Source organism: Haliaeetus albicilla, chromosome 13 (genome assembly GCF_947461875.1).
Source record: "Haliaeetus albicilla chromosome 13, bHalAlb1.1, whole genome shotgun sequence".
Taxonomy (NCBI): domain Eukaryota; kingdom Metazoa; phylum Chordata; class Aves; order Accipitriformes; family Accipitridae; genus Haliaeetus; species Haliaeetus albicilla.
Window position 1 is genome coordinate 42,858,336 of NC_091495.1, and position 20,367 is coordinate 42,878,702.

Sequence of the window (20,367 nt, forward strand, 5' to 3'; positions counted from 1 at the left end):
GGTAGCCAGGGAAAACAGGCAAGCCTGGAGTTCCCGCTTCCAGCCCCAGCCCCGGGGGGAGCCCAGCCCATGCTCCCCTTCGTCCCCCTCAAAACCAGCCCCAAGGTGGTTTTTGTTTTCTTCAGAGCCTGGCTGCCCCCATCCCACCCTCCTCCCACACCTCCAAATGATTTACACAATAATTCAGGATTAGGAAAGAAAAAAAACACCATCAGGTTCGTTTTTGCCCATTTATTAGTTTTGGTTTTTTTTTTAATTTTTGGCAAGGGAAAGCATTTTCCAGCCCCACGGGGAAGGCCATTGCCTTTTTAGAGAGGCAACGGCACCAGGCAGCTGTCAGGGCCCATTCAGCACCATGCCGCTCTCTTATCCCACCAGCTCCTCGCTTCTCTTGTTCAAACACATCTTTTATCTCCAGATCTGGGCTTTGGGGGCTTTTATTCCCCTCGCCTTCTTTTGAGGGCTGAAGATGCTTTTCAAGCATTTCTAAGCACCTGCTGAGGGCTCACATCAGGCACGGAGCGGCCGTTACTGCTCCTGGCTCATCCCCTTGCTGCACCCGGGGCAGGACGGGGCTGTAAATTGGATTTCCTAAAGGGGGAAACTGAGGCACGGAGGGCTGGGAAAGGAGGGAGCGTGTTGGGAAACCACACCCCAGCCTCTGGGAACTCCTGAGCAAAAGTCTTGCCTCCTCTTCAACAAGGTTTTCCTGAAAGCAAGCAGCTGCCCTTGCAGACGAGGAGGGACTTTTCTTCCTGCTCTTGGCTTCGTCTCGCCTTGGGACAGAATCCAACCCTGGTTTCTCTCCTCCAGAGCAGCTTTTCCACTGCTGAACCCCAAATTTGGCTCCTCGGCGCCAGACTGACCCCGCTTCGCCCCTCCCCGCTCTCTAGAGCGGCCCCCTACCAGCAGAAACCCTCTCCCCTCACCCAGCTGCAAAGACCAGAAGCAAATCCAAGTCCAAAAGTCTCTGTTACACCAAGAAAAGCATTTTTTCCCTCCTTTTAGTAACTTCTTTAGGAGCTGACACACACAGTAACATCCCAGGGGACTTCGGGGGGGTCGCCAAACCTTGGGGGACGAGCTGTCCCCACTGCCCCAGCAACAGGGCTGTGCTTGTGCTCTTACCCCGCCATCAATGCAAAATTAAGGTGCTGTGGCCCAAAGCCAGGGGGTTTTAAACCCTCCCAGATGCTGTCAGAGCCATGATTTGATTCAGGACCCCTGTCACCATGCTCCAGCTCTGCATGGAACATCACAAGACTTTCCTGCTGGGGGTAAAGACAGACAGGAGCATGGATTTGAGACAGGCAAACAGACTATCCCAGTCCCCAGGCTAGTGGCTCACGAAAGCCACTCGCTCTGCCACATTTTCCTCCTTTGCTTCAGGAGAGTTCTGCCTGGAGAGGGTCAAATCCTGCGGCTTGCTCCCACAGCACCGAGCAATGCTGACACTGCAGCCAGGACGCTTGTGGGGCAAGAGGGGGAAGGACCGGGCCACCCTTTCTGGGGGTTTAGGGCAAAAATCTACCCTCAATGGCATCCCAGGCTCCCAACTGCCCTCAGCTTGGTCCCAGACCCTTCTTTTGCTGCACTTCTCAGGGCAGCAGCCACCTCCCATCGCTCTGTGTCTACCACCTCGACCTGCATGGCCCTTCCTGAGCTCCCCCTTAACCAGAAGCGACAGCAGCCAGGCATCCACCAAGAGCTGAGCCATGAGCAGAGCTCCCTGCAGCGCATCTTCCTCCATTTCAGATCAGTCGGGCTTCTCCTTCCAGCTCAACCTGCAGGTCACAAACGCCCGTGAAGTGGATCTCCTCGTTGGGCTGGCTGCCGCTGCCGCCAGAGGCAGAGGAAAAGAATGGTTGCTGAAGGCTGTCTGCCGTGGGGCTTCGGTTCACGTAGGCCTCCAGGGATTTCAGGAGCTGCTTTGGTTTCTTTTTGGTGGATAACTCCAGCTCTGGGGAGGTAAGAGGGAAACGCATAAGGACAGAGAGCGAGGTCTCGATGGTGTCAGGAACACAGCACACTCCCAGGGTTTTTGACTCATGTATTATTTCTGGTGTCCCACTGTATCCCCTCAGGAAAGGGCACAATTATGTTTTGCTCGGGATGACAGAGCGTGAAAAGCTTTTTGCCAAAACCCCCAGCTGAGCTCAGCATCAGCCTCAGCTCCCCTGAAATCCCCACGGGAGGGAAAGCCCAGGGCGAGCGGATCAAAGCTGAGCCTGAATGCAACAGCTGGACCCCGTTTTAAGAGGGAGCCATTAGCACAGCGCATCCGAGCAGCTCTGTTGACATCAGTCTCCTCCGGAGTAAATAACCCCGCCAGTTAATTTAGCGCTCACTGCGAAAAACACGCCATCGGCAACTCCACTTACACCCCACGCCACAAACAGGGCTTATGCAACCACACTGAATGACATGAGCGAGCCTGGGGAGCAAGAAGCATCCCCATTTGTCACCCACCTCAAGCCACCACAACACAGCAGCCCTCCAAACATGGCGGGCGCTTCCACGGGTGCTCGTCTTTAAGATTTGAGATGCAAAATGGGGGGAAAAAACCACCCCACGGGGAACTTGGGTACTTAAAGACTGTTGAAAAATGTCATTGTAAAGGTTAAATGATGAATGGTTGGGGCTTTCTGGGTGTTACACCCCTTGGGATTGGTCTCAGCATGACATGAATGTGCTGAGAACACACCAGGTTTGTCCTCTGGGCCTTGGGTTATTTTCCTCAGCTGGGAAAGGAGAGGAAAGTGCAGGGAAACAAACCCTTCAGGAGGAAGCTGGAGTCGACAATGGTCTTGTGCTGCCATTTCCAGACACGATAGAGCTGCAGAAAGGCCGCCGCATACAGGTCATTCAGCACGGCGATGACTTGCTGCCTGCGGTTGCATTCCCTGAAACAGGCAGAGAGGGGCTCAGCCAACACGGCTGCTGTCCCAGCAGCCAAGGGAGCCACTGGGGAGGGACCCCACTCAACGGGAACCAGCCAAGGATGCTGTTTGAGACCCCAAAACCACCACCCAGCCCAGCTACGGAGCTGTCGGCCGCTCCAGACCTCACCTGGAGAGACGTTCCTCCCTCAGGGCCTGGATGACGATGCGGGTGATGTTCACGGACATGATGCAGAAGGGGAAATTCTGCAAGAGAATGAGCATTATCGCAGCTTGGCTGGAAAAAGCCTCCTGTCTTGCGGCACGCAGAGGGGCCTGGACAACACCTTCGGCCCTTCTATGCCACATCTGTGTGGCCCCAAACTCATGGGATGGTGGCTGCAGGCAACAGATCCATGTAGGAGGACAATAATACTACAGATACAGGCTTAGATGGATGCTGTGCGTCAAGCCAAGCTTATAGCCAGGCTTAAACCCAACCATATCTGAGACTAAAACGCCAAGTTTGAGACTGGCTCCACTCGCTCCCATTTTCACGCCACGCTGCTCTTTGCCCACTTCTCCAGCCCTTTTATCCTGTACAAGTTCAGCTTCAAGCCAGGATCCCAGGAGCAGATCTCTGATTTCCACCAGGACATTAAAATCTCATTCCCAGAATAAAGCCAACACCTGGAGCCTGGCTCCAGCTGCTGGTCGGAACTCCTCAGCTCTTTGGGGACTACCTTCTTCCCCTTACCAGCACGAGGGGGATTAAACAGCAAAAAAAATCAAGCCCTTAACTCTGAAGAGAAGGTTTTTGTGCTTCCCTTTCCCCGAGCATTAGAAATTAACAGGTAGATACCACAGCAGGGAGCAAGCGAAGGAGGTGGAAGGACATGCCTGGGTTTCATGCTGGGATAGCTTGAAAATCTCTTGAGCCAGAGGCAGTGTCTGAGAGTCCATGACGAAGTACAGCATCTGCATCAAGCCCAGCATCCCCGTCCCTCGCAGGTCAGTCCCAGGATCTGCACCTGGAAGGGCAGGACAGCCCAGAGAAGCGAGGGACAGCATGGAGTCGCTCTCTGGTCACCTCCCCGCTTCCGCAGGCTGTTTATACACTGTCACCATATTTCAAGAGCGGAGGAACCCTGGTGATTCCCTTCAGGAATTGCATCCTGAGGGAAAGCTTTCAGGGAATTTCCCTAACCAGGGCCGGATGGGTGCCATCGCCTCTTTCACATGGGCATTAACAAGCTCTTGCTCTCCCACCCACACACCCATTCTCTAGGAGACTTCTCTAGGAATTAGTAGCTTTAAGCTCTACCCACCCCAGGGCACATTTGTCTGGTAAATTAACCCTTAAAACCAGTTGTGTATGCCACAGGACAGAGCAGCAGGAGCTGTTTCCCTCCTGTTGAGGGTTTTAGGCTTCATTAAAACCCGGCCTATTTAACTTGCGAGTCAACCAGCCTGAAAACTCCTGCGAGGCCACATGTGACAGCTTTAATCATGCTGTTTGTCTTACACAGCAGAGGCTGAAAGCAACCTGCGATGCAACCTTAGTGACAGAGCCCTGACCTGCGCTTCGTTAATAAACCAGCCCTCTGGAGACAGCTCATTAGCTGCAGAGATCGCTTGCTAATGAAGAGCATTAATGGCCCAAGCAAAGCGGTTACGCCAACTACTTCTTGTTATGCCCACGCCATCTGAACACGGGCAACCGTGGCAGTGGGTATTGGTGTCATCTGGCCAGCCAGTCCAGATGTTGTACTGGTTGTGACAGCTGGCTGGGGCAGTGACAGATCTGCTACGAAACCAGGGCTCGGTATTGGGGCCAGCTCTGTTTAATATTTTTATCGATGATCTGGACAAGGGGATCAAGTGCACCCTTGGCAAGTTGCAGGGGACACCAAGTTGGGTGGGAGTGTTGATCTGAGGCTGCACCTCAAATATTGTGTTCAGTTTTGGGGCCCTCACTACAAGACAGACATTGAGGTGCTAGAGTGTGTCTAAAGAAGAGCAATGAAGCTGATGAAGGGTCTAGAGCACAAGTCTTATGAGGGGCGCCTGAGGGAACTGTAATAAGATAAGAGGAAATGGCCTCAAGTTGGACCAGAGGAGGTTTAGATTGGATATTAGGAAAAATTTCTTCACCAAAAGGGTTGTCAAACATGGGAACAGACTGCTCAGGGAAGTGGCAGAGTCACCATCCCTGGAGATATTTAAAAGACATGTAGATGTGGTGCTTAGGGACATGGTTTGGTGGTGGACTTGGCAGTGTTAGGTTTAACGGTTGGACTCAGTGATCTTAAAGGTCTTTTCCAACCTCAACGATTCTATGACACAGCAGTAGGGACCGTGTGAAGGGAGATGAGTGGCAAACCCTTTACGCTGCCTCTAGATCCCACCTCCAGAGGAGGGAACGGGACCAGCGTGATCTCTCTTGGCAAAGGTTTGCTCCAGAGGTCTCTCCCTCTGTCCTACCTTGAAAGCCAAGCTCTTCCCAGTGTGCCCCATAGCGTGGGCAGCCCAACCTGGAGCGGGTTAGCTTCTTGTAAATGGTCTGCAGGATTCTCATGTGCACTCTCTCATTATCATCCAAACCACCTGGTGGAGAGAAAACACCCCTCAGCATCCCTGCCCCACTGCCCTCAAGCACTGGCACAGAGACATGGCAGGGAAAGAAACCACCACCAGCTGCAGGGTAAAGCCAGAGCCAGCTGGAAATGAAATCCCGCAGTTGAGAACGGCTTATGGTGACAAGGAGAATGTTCGGGCTATGTTTATCCTGCTGGAGGGGAAAATGTATTAGAGGTGCAGAAACACAACTAATATGACTGGGTTTGCATGAGCGTGGGGGGAATGAATAATTCCGGCATCACGTGAAGTTTTGCTGGCCAAAGCTGCGCTGCCCAGGGAACCACAGGCGAGGAGTTTCCATGTGCTCAGCACATGTGATCCACCATGGGGCAGCCAGACATGACACACACCACACCAAGGCACTGGGAAGATTCACATCTCATTTGCTGTGGTCATGAAACAAGGAGTGGGAAGGGCTGTAGAGCCATGGAGCACCTGCCCGGTGCCGTGTCAAGGTGTACATGTGGAACGGCTACTGTGGCACAACAGAAAAGGGTCAAGAGATGCATCGTTCCCTACTAGAAGTATGTCTGCAGCAAGGGAGCAAAGGAGATGGAGAACGCATCCTTTGGAACAAGCAGCTGCCATGGGATAAGCGGGCAGAGACCCCACAAAACCCCTGAGCCCCCCCACAAAGCTCTCACGATAAAGGTGATGTCAGCCAGGCCAGCGGCTTGCGTTGGGGTGGAAGGGACACTCACACTGTGCTATGGCCAAAGCCAGCTCCCGCTCTCCCTGCAGCTGCGGCTGGAGCTGGGGAGGACCGAAGAGGAAGCGAACCAGAGCAGCCAGGCCTTGCCTGCGCGCTGTTGCCCGGACTTTCTTCTGTGGAGGAGAAAACATGCAAAGAAACGATCAGGGCTGGTCCCTCGGGGAATCAGGCAGGAGAGAAACCCGTGGGCAAGCCGGGAGGGATGGGACCACATGAAGAGCCAAGCCGAGGGAAGGTGGAAGGGAAAAAGGGGAGTGCTGTGCTTCTCCCACCACACTCCCCTCTCCTACTTACTAAAACTACCCCCGAGAGAGGGCGAGAGCGCGGGGCCCTGCCCGTACCCTGCACTCAGAGAGGTCGGCTGTCTGGAAGTACTGCAGCGCTTCATTGAAGGAGATTGGGGGTGCGGCACTGGCTGACGTCCCCCCCAGCCCTGCAGGGAAGGAGACAACAGGGTTAGCTCCCTGCCCCAGCGTGAGCCCTGCTCCTCCGCTCCAGCTTCCTGGTGCCAAAACGAGCTCCTGCCTCAGGTCAGAGGGGCCGTTCCAGCACGGGGAGCTCACTCCCAGCTTCTGGCATGGCAGGAGGGCAAAGACTTGGGGAGCTGGGGGAAGGCAGCAGGTCTCCTGCTCCCTCCGTCTCCCTCCAGCCCTTTCCCCAGCTCTCTCCCCATCCTCAGGTAATCCCCCCAGCTGCACACCCACCTGCTCCTGCCCTCTGGGACCCAGGTCCCTTCCCCTGCCCAGACCTTCTCTGTCCAACTCTGTAATGATCCCCCTTATCCCTGGCACCAGCTGTACCTGACTGTATCTCTTCCACAGCCTCCCATTCCTCCTGGGCTCGACACAGGTCCTCGCTGATCTCTGCTGGAAGAAAGGTACGCTAGAGGTTAGAGTCGGTTGGGAGGCCCCGGGAGGTTGTTTGCTCCCTTCCCCAGCACTGCTCAGGACATCTCCAGGCAGGATTTCCCCTTCCCTGGGGAAGAAACCCCGATCAGAATCCCCCGAGATGCTGCGAGGTTTCTCTTCGGCAAATATGGGACAAAGCGAGGCTAAGGCTTCGCCAAGCTGGAGCCAGACAGCTTTGCCTGTGAGCCGAGTGCTGGGTTCCTCGGGCTCCCTTCGAGCTCCCCAGGCATTTCCCCCACCAGGAAACAACGAGATCAATACGAAGGAAGCAGAGGAAAAGCTTACCGGCGCCCGCAGGCTGCCCCACTTCCCGCACGAGTGCCTGCAGGAGACCATTTTGGCTCAGAGCTGAGATCTAAGCAGAGACAGAGATGCAAACGTCACCCACCAGAACAGACCCAAAGAACCAACCGCTCCCCAGAGAACTCTAAAACCCTGAGCTCTTCCCTCAGGGAACCGACCCCGCACTCTGCTCACAGGCTCAGAACTGTGCCAGCCAGCTGGAAGGCGTGAGAGTGGCTCAGACCCCTTCGGGCACGTTTTTTTGTTGCGTTACCACCTCAGGTAACGGGAAGATTGCTTTCGGTACCCCGAAAGCTCATTTTATACGGACATTAATGGAGAAATAAAGCAATAGCGGGAAGGGGGGGAAGCTGTTTGACACCGAGGGGTGCTGCCCAGAGGCCGGGGCACGGCGAGGGGGGGGGGGGGGGGGGCGCACAGCGAGGGGCAGGGCTCAGGCCTGACACGCACGGGGAGGGACTTGCCGGGCGGGGGGAAACGGTGCCGCTCCTCAGGCCGCTCCTCAGCTCCGGTGCCTCCGCTCATGCCCTGCGGGGAAGAAGGCGGCCTCCCCCTCCTCGGCGGGAGCCGCAGCGGAGCCTCAGGCGGCGGGACCCGGTGGCCCCGGGGGGGTGACGGCCCCTCAGGGACCCCCCGGCCCCTCTAGAGGCCTCAGGCCTCTCCTGCGGCGCGGCCCCCGCCCGTTCCTGGTCCCCGACCATCACCCTCCCGCCCCACCGGGCCGCTCCGCCCTTGGACCCGCCGCCCTTTGACCCCGCTCCCACCGGAAGCGGCGGCGGGGCCTCCCGGCCCGCCCGCCGGGCCCGCTCCGCCGCCGCGCAGTGCGCAGGCGCGGCCGCGCTGCATGCCGGGAGTTGTAGTCCGCGCCCACCACCCCGGAAACACATGAGACTACAGCGCCCGGCAGGCGCCGCGCGGAGCGGCCGACGGCGGCGCGGGAGGGTCAGACGGCGGGGAACGCGACCGCGGGGCGGGGCGGGGCTGCCGGGGCCCGGGGGACAGGGACCAGTGGCGGCTCCCAGTGTCCGGTGCCAGCTCCCAGTGCTCGGTGCCGGCTCCCAGTGTCCGGTACCGGCTCCCAGTGTCTAGTGCTAGCTCTCAGTGCCCGGTACCAGCTCCCGGTGCCATCTCCCAGCTCCCAGTACCGGTGCCAGCTCTCAGCGCTCGGTACCATCTCCCAGTACCATCTCCCAGCTCCCGGCGCCACCTCCCAGTGCCCGGTACTGGCTCCCAGTGTCCGGTGCCAGCTCCCAGCTCCCAGTACCATCCCCCAGTGCCCGGTGCCATCTCCCGGTGCCCGGTGCCAGCTCCCGGTGCCAGCTCCCAGCCCGCCCCGGGCCGTTCCGGTGCCGCCCGCCCGTTCCCGGCGGGGCGGAGCGGGGCTACCTTCGGGGCCGCGACGGCAGACGGGCGCAGCACCATGTGGCTGTACGCGCTGCTCTTCCTCGCCCTCCTCCTCCTCCTCTCCCGGTTCCCGTGGGGGGCGGGAGGCGGCCCCAGCCCCTTCGCCGCCGATACCCGCCGCCCGCCCGCCCCGCTCGTCACCGACAAGGCTGCCCGCAGGACGGTCGTCAAGACAGGTACGGGGCTCCCCCCCCGCTCCGCGGGACCCCCCGCCCCGTCCCTGCGCTCCGCCGAGGCGGCATCACCCTCCGGGGCGGCATTAACCCCCCAGGGCGGCATCACCCACTGGCACAGCATCACCCGCTGCGGTGGGTGGCATCTTTCCCCCAGCACGGCGTGACCCCCTGGGGCAACGTGACCCCCCCACAGTGGCATCTGCACCCGGTGCGGCATCACCCAACGAGGTGGCATCACCCCCCAGGGGCCAGCATCCACTCCCACCCCCCCCCCCCCGCGGTGCAGCATCACCCCCCCGGGTTGGCATCACCCCCTGGGGCAGCATGACCCCCCCAAAGTGGCATCACCCCCCAGCACAGCATCTTCCTCTGGCGTGGCATCACCCCCTGGGGCAGCATGACCCCCCCAGGGGTGGCATCACCCCCCAGCAAGGTTTTGGGGTCACCCGCTGGGCACTGTGCGCCCACTCGGGGGGGGTGCCACATCCCACCACTGAGGATGCCGCCCCCCCCCCCCCCCAGTTTTCTCAGCAGATAAAGTCCCTGAGAGGCTCGATGCCATCGTGGTGGGCAGCGGCATCGGGGGCCTGGCAGCTGCTGCGCTGTTGGCGAAGGCGGGCAAGCGGGTGCTGGTGCTGGAGCAGCACGGGAAGCTGGGGGGCTGCTGCCACACCTTCAGCGAGAAGGGCTTCGAGTTTGACACCGGTACGGCCCCCACCGGCATTTGGGGTCCCAGATTCACCTCTGGCTCAAAGGTGGTGGTGGGGCGCTCAGCCACAGGGTGGGGGCACTGGGGAGAGGGGGGGATGACCGTGGCAGGAATCGCACCCAAAACACCCGTGGGGACCCAGAGCGGGCATCCCCAGCACCCGCCCCGCATTATACAAGCGCTTTTTCTGCCTGAGCGACGTGGTATCACACACCTTCCCTTGCCCTAAAATCCTCCTGCTGACGGATGAGGTGCTGCTGGTCACGCCCAGTTGCTGTAATGCCAAAACCCTATAAAATTCCCCGTATCCAGCTCAGCCCCTATAGAATTTCCCGTACACGTCTCCCTTGGCAAACTCCTTCCAGCAAGACAAAGTCCAGCTCTGTACATCCCTTGAACTGCATGGGATTAATTATTTACGGCAATACAGAAAGGAAAAATATCAATGTTTAACAAAATTCCTAAAAGCTGCTTAAAAACACAACAGCGAGCGCTTGGTTTTCCCTTTGACCTAAAGTGGAAGGCAGGTGTTTCCCAGCTTTTCCCTTTCCCCTCTGTACAGAGCTGCTGGGGTGGGGGTGGAGAAATAAGAGGAGGGTCCTGTGCATGCCAGGGGTATGTGATAGGATGTAAAAAAAAAAAAGGAAAAAAAAAACCAAAATAAACCAAAAATACATCTTCCAGGTATCCACTATGTGGGGCAGATGCAGGAGGGCTCCATCATCCGTTTCATGGTGGACCAGCTGACGGAGGGGCAGCTGGAGTGGGCTCAGCTACCGGCCGTCTACGACACTGTGGTTTTGGGGGAGCCTGGCAGCGGCAGGACATATCGCATCTATTCGGGGAAGGAGGAATATTTCCAAGGCCTGAAGGAGCAGTTTCCCGGGGAGGGGGCCGCTATCGATGAGTTTGAGCGGCTGGTGAAGGTAGAGGGTGCTTTGGCTTCACCGCAGGGAGGGGATGGGGGGATTTTTTTGGCTCTGGTCCCTCTCTGCAGGGGTCAAGCGAGGAGGGGAAATTTCCACTCCCCCCCCCGACACCCAGATATTGGGCAACTGCAGAGAATAGCGGCTTTCAAAATCCGCCCCCACCTGGCTCCAAAAGCATTGGGAAACATCAAAAATCTCCCTTTTCTGCCTCAAAAACCCGGCGTTGCACCCAGAGTTGTAACTCCACTCCCCGTGGATGCTTGTGGTCCCACGGGATGTGCTGGGACCCCCATGAGACCTGACACACACCCCCTCCCCAAACACCATGGGATGATGCTCTGGGACCTCCCAGCCAGTGGGGTGATTGCAATTGTTATCGAAACAGTGCTAAATTAACATTAATTATGCTTCAAAACCACTGCAAAGGCTGAGAGCCTGCACTGCAGGGGAGCTTCTTGGGGGAGGAAGCACTCACCTTGCCCATGCCTCGCTGGGATGCAGCTCTTAAGAGATGCTGTCGCCTCTCTGCTGGCCAAGCAATAAATTTAAGGGGAAAAAGATGCTTTTGAGCATCTTTCCAGCCCACCCTGGGGTTGTCCACAGCCCCCCTGGCGGCAGATGCTCAGCAACATCCTCCCCTCCTGCAGAGTGTCGGCAGAGGGACCATGCTGGTGGGTGTCTTGAAAATGATCCCCCGGGTGCTGGCCACGCTGCTGTGCCGCTCGGGGCTGCTGCCACGGCTCAGCCCCTTCTGCCGGCTGGCATCACACAGCCTGAAGGAGGTGGTGGATGGTCTCACCACCAACCACGAGCTCAGGGCCGTCTTCAGCTACATCTTCCCCACCTACGGTAGGTAGCCAGGAGGCTTCAGGGTGCCATGGAGGTGAAGTTAAACCCTTTAGGAACAAAAAAAAAAGCAAGAAAACCCTTTTTTCTTTGCTTTTATAAGGGTGATGGCTGTGCGGTTTGTGGGTGAGGGATGCTACGTGCATGGATGCTCTGCCAGCACCCTTGTCCCCAAGCCAGCAGCTGGTTGTCCCTGTTGCTAGCTTTCATCTCTTTCCCTCCGCATCCTTCAGCTTCACAGCATGGCAGCATTGCTCCTCTTACACAAAGGAACATCTACCCACCCTTGACCTTGTGCTGGCACGCACCACCCTGGCCTCACTGTAACACTTTCACCCTGAGCCTTCCCCTTCCCTTCCATCTGCCCTGGGGGTTTGCTCGTGGCCCCCAGTTGCAAAAGAGCCACGGGCTTTGCCACCCATGTCTGATGCCCTCCCTGCTCCTCCGGGTACTGATGACCCATCGTTTCTCATTCCATCCTTTCTTACAGCATCGTGTCCAGCCGAGGGCAAGGCGTTCCTCATCCTAAAAACTTCAGGATAAGCCACAAAACCACGATTCACCACAAACCCATCTTAAGCTGCCCCTTTTTTCAGGCGTGGTCCCCTCGAAGGCCAGCTTCTCCATGCACAGCATCCTGGTGAACCACTTCCTCCATGGCGCGTGGTACCCCAAAGGGGGGGCTGGGGAAATTGCCTTCCACATCATTCCCGTTATCCGGAAAGCTGGAGGAAATGTGTTTGGAAAGGCAGCAGTGCAGACGATCCTGCTGGATGCCGAGGGCAAAGCCTGCGGTGAGTGCTGGGACAGGATGGGGCACGTGTAGCTTCTCCCCACCATGGTGTTGCTTTTTAACCGAGCCATTCCTCCCCACCTCACCTTTCCCTTCCAGGTGTGAGCGTCAAGAAAGGCCAAGATTTGGTGAACATCTTTGCTCCTGTTATCATTTCGGATGCTGGGATCTTCAACACCTACGAACGGCTCCTGCCGGCGGAGGCGCGGGCTTTGCCTGGTAAAATGGCAGCGTTGGGTTTCATTGGGGTTATGGCATTAATCCCCCTCTGAGCAACATCAGAAACTGGCTTCTTTATAATTATTTCTTAGAAATCAGCAAAAACCCATGGCTCGTGTTGCAGCATTCAAAACCATCACTGGCCACATGTTTCTTTGCAGGGTTTTTAATCGAGCCTAAATTAGTTTGCCAAAACTAGCCATAGTTAGTAAAGCCCTGACTTGCTGCTCAGTTTCCCAAAAAAACACAGTGTAGCCCCCCAGAACTTGTGAAAGCTGGTGAAAAGTCCATGTAAAGCTGGGTTTAGTGCTGCCACAAAATCTACTTGCTGCTTTGGAAGAGGCATGGCTGGGTGGAACTGGGCATGGCTGGGTAGAAGAAGGCACAGCTGGGTGAAAGTGGGCATGGTTGGGTGGAAGCTTTCTGGGCAATGCTATGGTCCTGGTCTACAACCATTCAATGTTTGCAGAGCAGGAGAGCATTTGAATCTGAGAAGGTCATTAAATCCAGCAAAAGCTCAAGCCAAGGGTACCCTAAACCATCCCCTATAGTAAATCACAGTGCCACTGCCTTCCTTAGAGTTTGCAGGAGCTGCAGTCCCACCCCTTGAGCACACACAGGATGTTTTGAGATAAACCAGTTTTATAAGCTAACATGCGAGCAACGTAGATATGGGGAGGGCTTCTTCTAGGAGAAACCACTTCTCTGTAGCTGAGGATCCCAGAAAATACTAATTTTCCTCTTCTTTCCTCCGTATCACAGAGATCCAGTCTCAGCTTCGCATGGCAACACATGGTGAAGGGGGTTTCACCGTCTTCGTAGGTCTTAATGGCTCGAGGGAAGAGCTGGGGCTGGAGCCCACCAACTACTTCATGTACCCAGGAAATGACCTGGATGAAATGTAGGTTGGGCTTCACCTCAGACATGCTTCATTAAGCGTAAGGAGATGGGTGGTGACTCAGAAAATGCTCTTGGCAGATCCTTGCTGCACGGGGATTTGGCCATAACAAGTATTCAGGGAAAGGTTTTCAGCAAGACCCACCCAAATCCTTGCATCTCTCTGCAGAATGAATCGCTACCTGGCTTCTTCCAGAGAAGCAGCTGCCAAGAACATCCCTGTCATATTTGTCACCTGCCCATCGGCCAAGGACCCCACCTGGGAAACAAGGCACCCAGGTACAGGCTGAAGCCCAACCATGAACACTTGTGAGCAGCTTGAAAACTCTTGCTGGGGTTTGGTTTGTTTGATGACTGCAAATGAGGAGTTTCTCCTAAAATAGCCATGATCAAAGCTGCTGAGCAGGTTGCTCATGGAAAGTGGTCTTCAAGATAACTGGACGAAGGATATGGGACCACAGAGACCTGGGGACATCCCAAGGGTTTGCATGGGGAGGGTTGGGTTTGTGGCAAGGAAATGGTGGCATGAGGGTGGTCAGAGGGACAACTGCCCCGACCTTGTCCTGCTGCAGGTAAATCCACGCTGGCCATCGTGACCTTCACCAAATATGAGTGGTTTGAGGAGTGGAAGGATGAGCAGGTCAAAAAACGGGGAGATGATTATGAGGAGTTGAAGAAGACCTTTGTGGACACCATCATGCAGGTTGTCTTCAAGCTCTACCCTCGCATTGAGGACAGGGTGAGGAAACCTGGGGTTTGCAGGTCCTCCAGTTCCTCTCCTGGGTTCCGTCTACCCAGGCCCGTCTTGCAAACACAGGAGCAGGGTCCGGGTGTGCTGGACATAAGGTCCAGCACCAACCCGTCGCTGCTGCCTCCTGACCACACATGCAAGCTGGGGGTACAATGATCCTCCAGGACCATCCTGGGACCAAACCTGGCCAGAACCACCATGCAAGGGTCTGCAAGGAAACCCGTCGCAGCCTGTACCCCACAAAAACAGCTTTCTGGAGCACAGTGTGACACCCCACACCATCACACCTACCCCAGGCAGACCACGTTGTCCCCTTGTCCCCCCCAGATCGAGTACATCTCTGGAGGGACGCCCCTCACCAACCAGCACTACATTGCCAGCCCCAAGGGCGAGATCTACGGCATTGACCACAGCATCGCCCGCCTGCAAGCTGAAGCCATTGCTACCGTGAGGGCACAGACGGCTGTCCCCAACCTCTACCTGACAGGTACCATGGCCACCACCCAGACACCACGCTTTCAGATTAGGACACCTCTGGGGAAGCAGGATACAGGGGGAGAAAACCTTCAGTCCTTCAATGAAATAAGGGGACAAGCTGCTGCCATGCCATAGGGCAATGCAAGAGCCGCTGGAGCATGTCTAAGTGGAGCTGCATGGTCCCAACAGGAGGAGGAAAAGGCTGTGCCTCCTCCAGCTCCTGGACGTTGTCTCCTTGCCCAGCGCTGATTTATTTTAGCTGGGCAGCATGAGACCCTTTCCCTGCTGGGGAGAAGGAAGGGGTCAAACGGAGGGGTTTCATGGGTTCAAACCCAAGGGATGGCGTGCGGGAAGCTGGAGGGTGGGGAGAGCAGATGATGGATGGCAATGGTGGTGTCCAGCAGCATTGAGGGTCAGTTGGGAACAGAGAGCGCGGGCTGCCCACAGGTCCCCACCACAGCCACTGCCATCACTGTCTTCCACTCTCTTCCAGGGCAGGATTTGTGCCTGGGCGGCTTCGTGGGAGCTCTGCAAGGAGCTTTCATCTGCGCCAGCGCTGTCCTCAAGCGCAACATCTATGTCGACGTGGCACAGCTGAAAAAGCGCACGCAGGCTACCGATGCTAAGAAGAAGGACTAACACCTGCTGTCCCACCAGCCAGGACCTCCCTTTCCCCCCAGCTCACCGGATCACCCCCTTATTTTCTGCTGTAAATCACCTGTAGCACATCCTTCTCTAACACGAAGCCAAAGGATTACAGCCCAGGAAGACACCATTCCCATTTCCAGCCAGCTTGCCTTGGACCTTACCTACCTAGAGCTCACCTCCTTCCACCACAACATCCGCCACTAGTGAGTAAAAGCCAGTGCTGATCCCTGGCCGCCCTTTTGAGGCTTCCCTCCCAGCATAGGGAAGAGGTGCTCCAAGAGCTGCCGTGTGCAGCAGTGGCCAGGAGAGAAGTCAAGGCAACCCCAAAAACCAGGCTGCACCAGAAGGCAAAACACAACAGCTTCTACTAACAACACCCATGGTCACTTGATCCCCCCCAGTGTCCGAGAGCTGCCTGGACCATTGGAAGAGCATCAACCTTCACCTGCAACCCCCAGACCTGCTGGGTCAAGGGGAGCAAGCCCCATGGGGATGCTTTCCCCCTTTCAGACAGCAGCTTTGGCATCGACTTGGGCTCCTGAAGCTTCACTGGGCTCATTAAGCTCCATGTGGAGCTCGGCAGCCCTGGGGGTTGCGGAGGCAGAGGAAGCAGCACCTCCCCAAGACAGGGCCGTGCATGGGCTTGTCCGGGCAGCATCAGGCAGGTTTGGTAAACCCCTGCAAGCTGCTGGACGGGCACCGTCTGCATTTCAGCAAGGGGGAAAAAAATCACACCAACCCAAGCCCCATCGCTGTGTTTTAATGAAAGTGCCCAGATGAGGCTCACAGACATGGTCCTTCAGGAAGGTGCCAGCTCCTGGCTCAATGGGTTGGTGGAGTAAGTGGGTCCTTCTGGCAGGCCAAGGCCAGGCGTGGAGGGATTTAAGCCAGATTTAAAGCTCTTTAAAAGCAATGGTGCTTGCTAGCTGTACAGTGCTTTCAAAGTCATACCTTGCTGCAGCAGAGTAGCAGGACCATGATGCAGCCCCTCAGCCCTGCAATGCTGCTGATATTTTGGTGCTGCTTTACCCCCCATCGCTCAGAGACGTGCGACGGTGCAAACACCCACTCCTTTAGCATTAAAAAAAGCATAGCCTTTCTGTCTGCTGGGAAAAGCTTGGGAAGACGATCAAAGCCCTCTACGAATGGGAAGGGAAGCACAAGACCAGAAAGAAATAAAATAATAACAAGCATCTTGTGATTCGCACCTTGTGATGTAGGATCAGCAGGCCTGGGGTTAGGGTGACGTGAGAGGGCTGCTTTTCAACACTCCAGGTCAGCAAGTTTGGGAAGGGAAGGAGAGAAAGGATGCAGCTGAGATTCATCCTTGTGAGCAGGTTGCTGGGGTCTATTCCTGCACCAGCACAGACTGCTTTTGGGGAGGAATAATTGCAGAAGTGCCATAATTGGGTACTCCAAGCAGGTAAAACCAGCTGGCAAGTGCCTACCGCCTCGCTGGGAGTGGGCAGGGTTAGGCAACACTGTCCAAAAAGCCCTGCGAGGAGCTCGTGGGGGAAGCTGGAAGAGGCCGTTTTCCCTGGGGTTAGCGATGGGAAGCAGGAATTGCCTGGCTTTTGGGGGAAACCAGGACTCAGAGACAGAGTGAGAAAGGCAGGGAGGGATCGCCTCATCGTTCCTGGTGCTTCCCGCAATGCAGGTGTTCCCATCCCCCATCACTCTCCAACCTCCCCCACCATTCCTTTGGAGAAAAAAAAAAACAACAACAAAATCCTCTTTTTTTTTTTCCTCCTAACATATGCCCCACATGCTCCAGGCTGGACAGTGCCAGCCCAGCCCTCTTGCAGCTGGCGATGCCCGCCGAACCCAGGGGTGAACCATGGCCCTTCTCCTACCCCCGTGACTCATGCCCAGGTGCCATCTTGCAGGTGACAGGGCATTGCTCCTGCCTTGCCCTTGAAAATCAGCTGCGCCAGCATTGAGTCAGCCAGCGGAGCAGGATATGCTCTCCTGGACTTCCTGAAGGAGGACTCGGGGCTCACCGCTAGGCAAGCCTGAGCTCCCTGCTGGCGCAGTGGGGGTTTGGAGACCACCTACCCATCCGAGGGGACATCCCAGTATGTCCCAGCCAAGGCAAAGCCGGGCTCTTGTCATCGTCAACACCGATTTCTGCAGCAGCAATGGTGATGTGGTGTTTGGGACCCGGAGAGGAGCCAAGAGGGAAGCGGAAAAGCTTTCCAACGTACTCTCACGGCTCAACTACAAGGTGAAACTGATGCATAACAAGACAGCCAAGGAGATAGAAGACCTTTACCAGCAAGGTATGCGTCCCCCTGCCAGCCCCTAAACCCCCTCCTCATCTTACCCCAAGCCCAGCCATCTCTCATATCCCACCTCTCGGTCTAAGTAACCTCCACGACACCCTGAGTCGATGCTCGAAGGCATTGCTTTGGCTGTGTCGTTGCAGAATGCTGCTGCGAGCACGGGGAGTACTTTGTGAGTGTCATCTCCAGCCATGGAAAGGAAGGGTTCATATTTGGTTGCGACTCAGAGCCGGTTAAACTGACCCGGATTTTCCAGATTTTATCCTCAGAGAAGCGCCTGGTGCTCAGCAAAATACCCAAAATCTTCTTTATCCAGGTAACACAGCTACTGGATGATAATCTGATCCCTTTTTTGCTAAGTTTGTGCAGAATTAGACTGGCACAAGCATGAGGCTTGAGGTTGCTGCGGGTATGTCTGTTTTAATTGTGGATTTTGCTACACCCATGTAAGAGCTCGATCCTTTCGTTGCTCCCCAGCTTCCCACCACAACCCTCCAGACCTCTTTTTTCATGCTTTCACTGATTTTGAGGTTTCTTTGCTCACTGCAGACACTGCTCTCACAGCCTGTCATCACCCATACATGTGGCCCTTCTTTGATAAACAGCCTTGGCCTTTCCCCAGTGTCTCCAGACAGGAGCATTTCTCCCAGTGATTTGCACCCTCTGGACTGCCTGTGCTGAAACCAAATTGTTCACCATGATATACGACATTGCTGGGATCAAATATTCCTCCCAGACACCATCAGGATATAGATGAATCAGTAAAAACTGCCTTCAGATCCCATCACTGTGATATTTGGGCACAGCAAAGTCCTGGGGTAGGGCTGGGAGAAGCCCAGCTGTGAACTGGTGATGTAGTAGGGAAAAAAATAAAGCCCACATCTGGTTCCCAAGCAGCAAAGCAGAGAGGAGTGTGAACATGGCCTTGCAGGAAAGGAGCCCTGGAAGTATGCTCTAATACTGATCTGACAGGGAGGATTAGATCACTGAACAAACAAATAATTCAGCAATTGGATGGATACCAGCAGATAGTGTGAGCTCTGCAAACATTATGCAAATACACAGAAATCTTTTCACCTGAAAGCAAGTATAAATGACTCACAGCATTCGTTTTCTTCTGGTAAGGGGCTTGGCTGCTGTTCAGGAAGCAGTGACAGCCGGGGGCATCCTCCAGGCAAGCCAACAAACCCGGAGACTGGTCCGGGTACCTCGATCAGCAGGCAAAAGCTGTGCTCCTGCTGACGAACGCTGTCCTCGTAGAGCAAACACCGTAGGGCTGAGGGTGCCCAGAGCCTAGGCTGGAAGAGAAGGACTGCTTCCTCTCAGCATTACCATGGCTCTCGGGTCCCCATGGCTCCCGGTGGCCTCCATCCACCTCTCTGGGCTGTTCAGTGCCAGGGTGTTGCAGCCCATTTGCTTGCAGGCATCTCTGCGGGCCACATCCTGAGCAAGGATTTACTGCTGGCATTTGGCAGGTAGTTTGCACGGGGAGAGGTGAGGACATGCTCCCCTCTCCCTAATGCTGGGAGATGTCCACCGCTGGCATTTGGTCTGGTCCCAACCAACATGTCACAGCAGAGGTGGCTCCAGGTAGGTGTGAAACATGCCCTCAGAGCTCTAGTCCCTCTCCAGCGCCTTCCCAACACCAGCCCAGTACTCCATCCCTGCAAGAAAGACCAAACCATCACGTAGAATAGAGGACTGTGCATGAACTGGGCTGCCTGCAGGCTGAGACCCAAGGGGAATCCCTGCCAGCACCTTCCCAGTGGACTCTTGTGTTTCCAGGTGTATTTCTGGGTTCGCACATGCAGCACCGCATTTTCCATGGAGGGGAGGGGTACATGCAAAGAGAAGGGGAACCAGGTTCACGAGAAATGCATGGGGAAGAGAGGAGGGAGCCCCATCTCTAGGCTTATTGCAAGAGAGGCCTGGAAAAGCTGAGCTGCAGTGGATGAGAAGGGAAGAGGATGGTGGACGGATGAGATGGGAAGGGTATGGAGATGGGAGAGGAACGATGTGGGGCTGTAGGACTTGGGGAACGGGAGCTAGGAGGGCCTCTGCACCATGGGATGGGTTGTAGGCTTGACCTGGGGAGGGGGCTACAGGTCCACAGGGAGCCCCCAAAGACCCCAGGAGCTTTAGGCTTGCCCTGGACACAGACAACAGGGAGAGAGCAAAGCAGGGGGAAGCTCATGACAGCTGTTCTGCCCGCAGGCTTGCCGGGGGGCAGAATTCGACCAGGGGGTGGTTGTGGAATGTGACAGCGGAGAGCCCAAGCCAGACTGCGAGCCAGACTGCTTCTCAGACTACCTCTCCATCCCTCCCCAAACTGTTGTGATGTTCGCCTGCAGCCCAGGTAAGGGAAAGCCCCTGACACACCAGCACCGGCCGAAAAAGTTTCCTTTTGGAAACGTTGCCATCACAGGGCCACAGCACAGCCAACGTTTCTTTCCTTCCTTTACATTCTGCAGGCTACGTGGCCTTCCTCAATGTCTTTGGATCCATGTTCCTCCAGGCCCTGCTCAAAGTCCTGGAGGGAGAGGAACGTCACCTGGCCCTCAACCTCCTCATGACCCGCATTAACTGGGAGGTGGCCTTTTGCTGCCAGGCCAGGGGCACCTATGAGGGATGCAAGGAGATGCCCTGCTTCGTCACCAACCTGCTGCAGGAGGTCTTCCCCTTCTCGGCACCCATCGCAGAGGAGGCAGATGGTGTTTGAGAGTTGCCAGCTCTTCAGAAAAGCCCAAGGGGTGAAGAGCAGCAGCTTGGCTGCAAGAAGTCCCCTGCCATGCAT

At 56.1% G+C, this 20,367-nt stretch overlaps 2 protein-coding genes, 1 long non-coding RNA gene and 1 other non-coding gene across 8 annotated transcripts; 2 read left to right on the top strand and 2 right to left on the bottom strand.

Annotated features, from left to right (window-relative positions):
• Positions 1-213: 213 nt before the first annotated feature.
• ELMOD3 (ELMO domain containing 3) lies at positions 214-8,344 on the bottom strand. 5 transcript variants are annotated; one of them, XM_069801249.1, is made up of 11 exons: positions 8,207-8,344; positions 7,893-7,970; positions 7,425-7,494; positions 7,032-7,094; positions 6,573-6,664; positions 6,221-6,344; positions 5,364-5,486; positions 3,780-3,910; positions 3,070-3,146; positions 2,776-2,903; positions 214-1,960 (listed from the first exon to the last, which is right to left on the bottom strand). In XM_069801249.1, exons 1-11 carry the CDS (start codon positions 8,327-8,329, stop codon positions 1,752-1,754), a joined length of 1,218 nt encoding a protein of 405 aa, XP_069657350.1. In that variant the 5' UTR covers positions 8,330-8,344; the 3' UTR covers positions 214-1,751. The 5 variants fall into 5 exon arrangements, with proteins under 5 accessions (XP_069657350.1, XP_069657349.1, XP_069657353.1 ...); XM_069801248.1 differs by having other exon boundaries at positions 7,032-7,097; XM_069801252.1 differs by having other exon boundaries at positions 7,032-7,097; positions 7,893-7,998; positions 8,207-8,290.
• Positions 8,345-8,673: 329 nt separating this feature from the next.
• Positions 8,674-16,484, top strand: RETSAT (retinol saturase). Its single transcript, XM_069801245.1, has 11 exons — positions 8,674-9,022; positions 9,545-9,727; positions 10,416-10,657; positions 11,308-11,509; positions 12,103-12,300; positions 12,399-12,518; positions 13,281-13,419; positions 13,585-13,694; positions 13,988-14,154; positions 14,494-14,653; positions 15,137-16,484. The coding sequence occupies exons 1-11, from the start codon at positions 8,863-8,865 to the stop codon at positions 15,280-15,282; spliced, it is 1,827 nt and encodes a 608-aa protein (XP_069657346.1). The 5' UTR covers positions 8,674-8,862; the 3' UTR covers positions 15,283-16,484.
• On the bottom strand, positions 12,330-20,367 carry LOC138688760 (uncharacterized). Its single transcript, XR_011327608.1, has 3 exons — positions 20,233-20,367; positions 18,676-19,237; positions 12,330-12,515 (listed from the first exon to the last, which is right to left on the bottom strand). It is a non-coding gene; the product is annotated as an uncharacterized lncRNA (long non-coding RNA).
• Positions 17,252-20,311, top strand: LOC104320796 (caspase-7). Its single transcript, XR_011327607.1, has 4 exons — positions 17,252-17,570; positions 17,717-17,889; positions 19,788-19,929; positions 20,045-20,311. It is a non-coding gene; the product is annotated as a caspase-7 (transcript).